The 7,171-nt window shown below is 51.6% G+C and overlaps 1 protein-coding gene across 2 annotated transcripts in view; it reads left to right on the top strand.

The window, feature by feature from the left end:
* SMOC2 (SPARC related modular calcium binding 2) overlaps window positions 1-7,171 on the top strand; it is a 190,635-nt gene that overhangs the window by 133,924 nt on the left and 49,540 nt on the right. For both annotated transcript variants that reach the window (XM_032267086.1, XM_032267087.1), the window contains exon 9: window positions 3,770-3,852. In XM_032267086.1, the coding sequence (XP_032122977.1) occupies window positions 3,770-3,852 (83 nt within the window). The remainder of the gene's footprint in view (window positions 1-3,769; window positions 3,853-7,171) is intronic.

A 7,171-nucleotide genomic window follows, 5' to 3' on the forward strand; every position in this document is an offset into this window, starting at 1 on the left:
GGTGGGAGCCCTGCTTGGGAAGCATGATAACACCAGGGTGTGAGAGCTGCCCCTTCCCGGCTGGCACTCCACTGTCCCAGCCGCCCTGGCTGGCCACCTGCTCCTGACACCCTATTGAGCTGGCACTGCACAGGGGTGCTGAGGCTTAGCTTCTGTGGGCTAATATGGGGGATTGGTTAAACCCATGGGCTCTGCAGGGCTTGAAGAGAACATAAACCTTTTCAAGGTTTAGGTTCGGGAATTATTGTTTTTTTAGTTTCTGTGCCTAGGTATATAGGTAGGGAGTACTGTTTTCTAAGAAGCCTTTCTTGGAAGCAGTGTTTCTGCGTATCTTAGAGCTATGCTGCTTTACTGCGCGTATAAATCGTGGCAGCCCCAGCCCCGAGCGGTGCCCCTGTAACAGAGGTGGATGCAGACTGCTGGCAGAAGGTGTTTTACACATGCCAATGAAAATCTTTAAGCTGTCAAACCCAGAGCTCCTCAAACTGGCTCTGAAATTATGAGATCAGCATTTATAAGGTTGTCCCTGAAGAACCTGGCAACGTTCAATATTGTCATCAACTAGAAACATAATAACCCCTCTCTTCCCTTCCGTCTGTGCTGATTTCATCACACTGGATTTCATCCCAGCTTCACGGCAGAAAGAGAAGTCCCAGGCTCTCCTCTTCCCCATTTCTGCCTACAGAAGTGGCAGCTCCCTCTTCTTGGAGTTTCAGGAAGGATATGAAATTAAACCAAATAGAGATGGCTTCTTACATTCTGCATGCAATTTTACCTTTATTACTTTGTCATTCATTCATTTAGCACACATACTGGTAGTCAACGACACTCAAACCCTCTTCCAGGGAAATAGAATTGAATAAGAGCGGTGAGGCCCCACCTCTCCTACGGGTTACAGTCTGCTGGGGGCATCGGAACCAGAACTGCTGTCCCTGCTGCCAACAGAAAGCCCTCAAACTGAACTGGTCTCAAAATGTACTTCTCACTCGGCCGTATGGAGGCAGGGAAGTTCCGGATGATTTCAGCAGTTCAAAGACGTAATTGTCCTAAGTCGGCGTGGGGTTTTCTTGTGTTTCGTCTTGGGTCCACTCTGCCATCTTCTGCTTCCTGGTGTGCTTTGCGGCTTGTTCCTGTCATAGCTTTAGGGCATTGGATGTAGCAGTGATAATGTGTTTTGGAGAAAGAAAGACTGTTGTTCTTTTTGTCAGCAGAGAAAAGCCTCCCCACCTGCCCGCAGTGGCTTCCCCTCACCCTGACTGGTGGGAATAGCCCTGCACGCCCGCCCAGACCCAGACCTGCCTTGGGCTGGTGAGGAGAGGGGAGGGGGCCTGTTGTGATTCCTTTTTCAGCACCCAGGGCTGGCTGGGGTCACCCCCTGGGCACCCACAGCCACATGGAGCAGGGTCTGTGGCTAAGAAAGTCTTGGTTTTATTACAAAAGTGGAAAGGGCGGCCCCCCGCGGGGTCTAGTCCCTCATGCAAACAGACAGGTGATAGACACAAAGACAGTAGAGCTGGTGGGGCAAGACCAGGCTGCGCCCCGTGAGGGCAGGTCACATGCCAGCACAGGCCTCTCTGAGGCGGGGATGCTGGAGCCAGTTGTAGGCACCGTGGGTAGGGAGGGTTCTCAGCCAGACGGCAGGGAGTGCAGAGTCCTGGGGTAGATGAGTCTGGTGTGTGTGAATGCAGGGCGGGGGGTGGGATACAGTTTGGTTGTGTCCCTACCCAGATCTCATCTTTAATTGTAATTTCCGTGATCCCCACGTATTGTGGACCCACCCCAAAGGAACTGATTGGATCCTGGGGTGATTCCCTCCTTGCTGTTCTCGTGATAGTGAGTTATCATGAGATCCAGCGGTTTGGGAAGTGTCTGACGTTTCCCCTGCTTGCACCCACTCCGTCCTGCTGCCCTGTGAAAAGGTGCCTGCTTCTCCTTTGCCTTCCGCCATGATTGTAAGTTTCCTGAGGCCTCGCAAGCCATGCCGAACTGCCAGTCAATTAAACTGCTTTTCTTTATAAATCACCCAGTCTTGGCCGGCAGACCTGTAATCCCAGCACTTTAGGGGTCCAAAGTGTGAGGATCACAGGGTCAGGAGTTCAAGACCAGCCTGACCAACATGGTGAAACCCCGTCTCTACTAAAAATACAAAAAATTAGCTGGGTGTGGCGGCACTCACCTGTAATTTCAGCTACTCAGGAGGCCGAGGCAGGAGAATCACGTGAACCTGGGAAGTGGAGGTTGCAGTGAGCTGAGATTGTACCATTGCATGCCAACATAGGTGATAGAGCGAGACTCTGTCCCAAAAAAAAAACAAATTACACAGTCTGGGATGTTTCTTCATGGCAGCATGAGAACGGGTAAATACCCAGAGTGTCATAGGGGAGGGGCAGATGGGGAGCAACTAGAGAGCTGGTGAAAGCCAGAGAACAGAGTGGGGCCCCCACACTGGGGCTGGAACACCCGCCACTTCTCAGCTCCCATGGGAAGCTACTGGGACAGTTTAGCAGAGGAGTGATACAGTCTCCCAACAATCCCAAAAAATCGCTCACATTTATTCATTCATCTTTTATTCAATTAACATGTCAATGCCCTCGATGTTCCAGCCACTGTTCTGGAAGCTGGGGCTATACCAGTGAACAAAACAGACACAGCCTATGCTTCCAGGAAGCCCGCATGCTGACAGAGGGTGCAGATAATCAGCTGTCTGCAGTCCTGTGAGTCTCAGAAAGGGGCTCTCAGTGTGCTGGCCCAGGAACACCCATCTCCCAGGAACGCAGCACCTCCTTCATGCCGGTGACAAGCTCCACTCCTTGGTGAAGGCCATGGCGAAGGACTTGTGTGCAGAAGATGGTCCTCCTTGGGGTGGGAGCTACGGGAGTCAGGTTCTCATGGTGGCCCGCACTCTGTTTAAACGTCCACCTGCTCACTGGACAAGGCTGGTGCTCTGCGTGGGAGGGGCCTTTGCCTGCACCCAGGAGAAGGAACAACCCGGGCAAAGCAGGCATTGGTGAAGCACTGCTGAACGGCAGCCAGCAGGGTTTACAAGCTGTTTATCCAGGTGTGGATCGACACCCTCAGGGAGAAGCACCCTGGTTCCCATCGCCAATTCAGTAGATGATTCCACAGAACCACAGAGGCACCTGCTCCCACGAGCCCTGCAGCCACAGCACCTACCGCTTGGAAGTCAGCTCCGCCCGGTCAGGACTTCACCTGTGGTTTGCCGTTGATGTTACATGGGACCAGAGAGTCGATTTTTTTTGACACAGGCAAACTTGTAGCTTCCTGAGCTGGGTTGGAAATGAGTTGGCCTTTGGGGCCACCGGAATCCAAATCCTGAAGTTCTTTGCGTCCTTTCCTTGGGTGGGGTGGGGGTTGTGGCCACACCCTCTGCCCTCGTGCACACACTCCTGCTCTGATGACACAACCCGAGTGCTTGCTCCAGACCACCCTGCCGTAGGAGGGGAGGGGGAGGTTCGGGTGTCTGTCTGCTGCTAGGCAAGATTTATTCAGAGACTGGATAGAGAGACTGCCCTGCCCCGTGATCGGAATCGCAGTGTGCTTCTTCCTACAGACTGCAAGAAATAGCTTTCTATGCCACATGTCCACAAAGGTGACAGGAAGCAGTGAGGCCGTGGGGAGTGTCACAGCGTGAGAGCCACAGGCTGTGGTGTGTGCCGGCGTAGGATGCTCCAGAATTGGAAGACAGACCACAACCGTCTGACGCCTGTTGTTCTCTCTCCTTCCCCCACCCTGTCTCCCCCACCCATAGGTACGAGCAGCCAAAATGTGACAACACGGCCAGGGCCCACCCAGCCAAAGCCCGGGACCTGTACAGAGGCCGCCAGCTGCAAGGTGAGTAGCCCCCGAGGCCGCCAGCCCCGCTGCCAAGTTTCTTGCAAATGTAGAATGAAAAAGTGTTCATCTGACTCTCTTTCCCGGGGAGCCTGTCTGACTCCGGGGCCTCTTACCTCCTTGCAGGGGGGCCTTGAGTCCATGCAGGGGGCCAGGAGTCCACACAGGGAGCCCAGGGCTGTTTCTCCCCTGCCACTGTGTGTGCAAGGTCAGACGTGGGAGAGAAGGAAGGTGCCCCTCACAAATCAGATCACCATGCAGCACCCCTTGTTATTCCTGAACTCCACAGTCTGAGAACCCTTTATTCATTCTACCTACATTGCACTTTTGCATTGACATTCCTTTTGCATTGAATCAACAGCTCAAGAAGCTAAACTTTAGGTTTTAAGAAAACATGAGCTTAATGTGTGCATTGAGTTTAATGACAAGTATTGGACTTAAACAGAAGCAGTGAATTTAAATGTATAATAAGCGAAAAATGCACTCACTAAAAGATGTCATGGGCAGATTTGATATCATTAAGATGCTTCAGAGCTACTTGCCATTTGTTTCATTTTGATCTTTCTTCTCTGAATATCTCCAGATTGTGTATGTTTAACAGCGGCTCAGAGATGACAATCACTGTCAGTGTTCTTTGCTTAGAGTGCGCTTGATCTTGGTCTCACAGAATCTGGACCGATTCCTGGTTAGGAAACCTTTGTGGTGCCTGTACTATTTGCACTGTTGTTGATAGAAAGGATTTTAAATTGTAAAAATAAAGCTGTTCTGCTTATAAACGAGGACAGAGGAGAGCAGAATAGCCACAGTGTATGCGTTCTTCACTGCCACGTGTTCGTAGCCATTTCACAACGTTAGTGATAAAAATGCTTGACTCGGGAAGCAGAGGGCAGCTTGGTGACCGCCACGCCACTCGCTGGCCTTCTTGTTTGGAGCTGACTTCGTCTTAGGTCTTCATGGTTTCCCAGCCACGTGCCTCCCCACTGTCTTCTTTGTGAGGCAGGTTTGAGGAATCTGTTGCTTCTACTGTTTTTATCGGAGTATGGACCTCGTGTGAGCAGTCGGCTTGCTTTCTGTTGAACAAATCAGCTCCTTTCTGCATCTTGGAGGTGAGGGCGGGGGAGGAGATCATGGGTGTGAACACAAAGCCAGGGGGCCTGCCTGGAGGAGGGCAGTTTGCCTCTGACACCGTGTCTGCAGGCTGTGCTCAGATGCTGGCTGAATGCCGTCTCCCTGATGTCCTGTCTGGAGGGAGTGCTCCTCCTCTGTTGTCTGTGTCATCTCTCGCCTCTGAAATCTGATTTTAATGTTGGTGGGTGAGATGTTTCCTTAAAAGACTAATGAACTTAGCATGTGCTTGCCACATGGAAAGCCCTCGGTAAATGCCGCTGGTTTTGGCTGCTCTTGACCGTGTCACATAAGCTTCAAGCAATCTGCCCTTTGCCCCTAACACACTTATTGAAGGGTCCAAGACTCTTAACTTCCTTTTTTTTTTTTTGGTAACATGAAGTTGCATTACTTTTAAGCCAAGCTGCACTGTGGCCCTCACACATGTGATACAAATGCAATTTATGGAAACTCAGTCAAGCTCCGGTCCTCATTGGTAAAAGGGACCGTGACCAAGGGTGACTTCAGCTACCTCTCAGGAAGACATGTGGTAGGAAGACCTTTTCCTGGTAGAACCCAATCCATTACACCCCAGACCCAGACAGTTGACCTAAAAATAAGTCATGTGTCCAGTGAGAGCAACTGGTCCTTGATACTGAGAAACATGAAGTGATGTCATTGTCTTCTCGAGCGCCAGGTGTGCTGTTTGGAGGCAGCATCCCACACCATGAGGAGGGGACATCACAGCTGCGGAAGCCATGCCCCTCTGTGCTACCATGGGAGGAGCAGGACAGTTAGACTCTCACGGCGGAGACAGTGTTTCCTCACCCGCATCTCAAACGAAAACCAGATTACGTAGGCACTGAAGCCGTGTGACGTGAGCTGGGCAGAGGCCAGCTGACGCTGTTGCTGTAGACGTTTGGGAGGGTACTGCTCATGACCACTCAATTATTTGCATTATTTGGAGATAATCATCCTTATTGGGAGAAAACAAGTAGCTCTTATAACAGCTCCAGGATACAGGCTGTTCGTGTTAGAGAGGAGAAACCTATTTCCAAAATAACACCATGGCCGCATTGGAGGAGGAAGACACTTCAGGTCCCAAGTAGGCTGCTCTGTTTTCTTCTTAAAAGGTGCTGTTTTCTTCTGAAGTTGCTTTTCTGAGTTTTCACCAAGAAGGGCCTTCATTTTCCGTGGAAAGCTGATAATATTTTCACACAAAATTCACTTGTTTGGAGTGAGCAGTTTGTTTGCCACCAAATACTTATTCACATCGTATGTAGGACAGTTAGAGGTGTTTGGCAGCAGGTGACATCGAATCTGTGGAGGCCATCGTTGTATTTTATGGCACAGGAGATCAAGGTCTGGCTCACGGGGCTGCATACTGAGGGCTGGCTCACCGTTTTGGGTTTTGAAGATTTTTCTTTCATTCCGTAGGTTTCCTCCTAGAACTGTCGCAGCCTGTGGAGAGAAGTGGAAACTAGTGTGGCAGAAATTCTTTTACAAAGGCACTAAACCACCCCTTCTCGGACAGGTTCACCTCACTTTAGGTTGCCCCGGCAACTCTGAGCACACTCAGACTGGTGCTTTAAATAGCAGGCTGCCCTGCCTCCCCAGCCTCCCCAGCCCCGACATCCTCCCGTGTCCTCTTGTGAGGCAGGAGAGTTGTGCACTTGCAGCTGAGCCGTGGCTCCACGTCGGGGCACTGTGTGACTCTCGTGTCCTGCCCTGCTGTGGCTCCTGTGTCCAGGCCTTGCTGGAATTCTTCCCTCTGCTTGAGCTGCCTCTCTCTTAGGTCCTGTGGCTCCCGTGCCTCCTTCAGGACAGCTTTCTTGGGATGCCCAGGTGGCCAGCCACTCACATGCACCTGTCCAGCCTGTTCTGGTGGGTGGGGCACAGCACGTGGTGTGCGTGTGGACTGGCACGCTCTGCCCCGTGCCTCCCACGGGCCCTGGGGGACGGAGACTGCACCTCTGTTTCTGGCATCCTCAAGCTGTGATAGGAGGACATAGGTGGTTTTCTTTTCCTGCTGGAAGACCTTTTCAGCTATTCTGTATTGAGTGATGCTGGTAAGCTTTGACTTGCTGGCTATGTGGTTTGGCTTACCTAGAGCCCTGTAGCACTGGTCTCGAATGGGCTTTCCAGTGTGGGGAGAGGGTGACCGCAGCCTTTACTGAAAGAGCAGCACTGGGTTCCTGATCTCCACTGGGGAGAG

The sequence above is a fragment of the Sapajus apella genome, unplaced genomic scaffold, assembly GCF_009761245.1.
Source record: "Sapajus apella isolate SASKATOON/1434 unplaced genomic scaffold, GSC_monkey_1.0 scaffold165, whole genome shotgun sequence".
In the NCBI taxonomy this organism is placed as follows: Eukaryota; Metazoa; Chordata; class Mammalia; order Primates; family Cebidae; genus Sapajus; species Sapajus apella.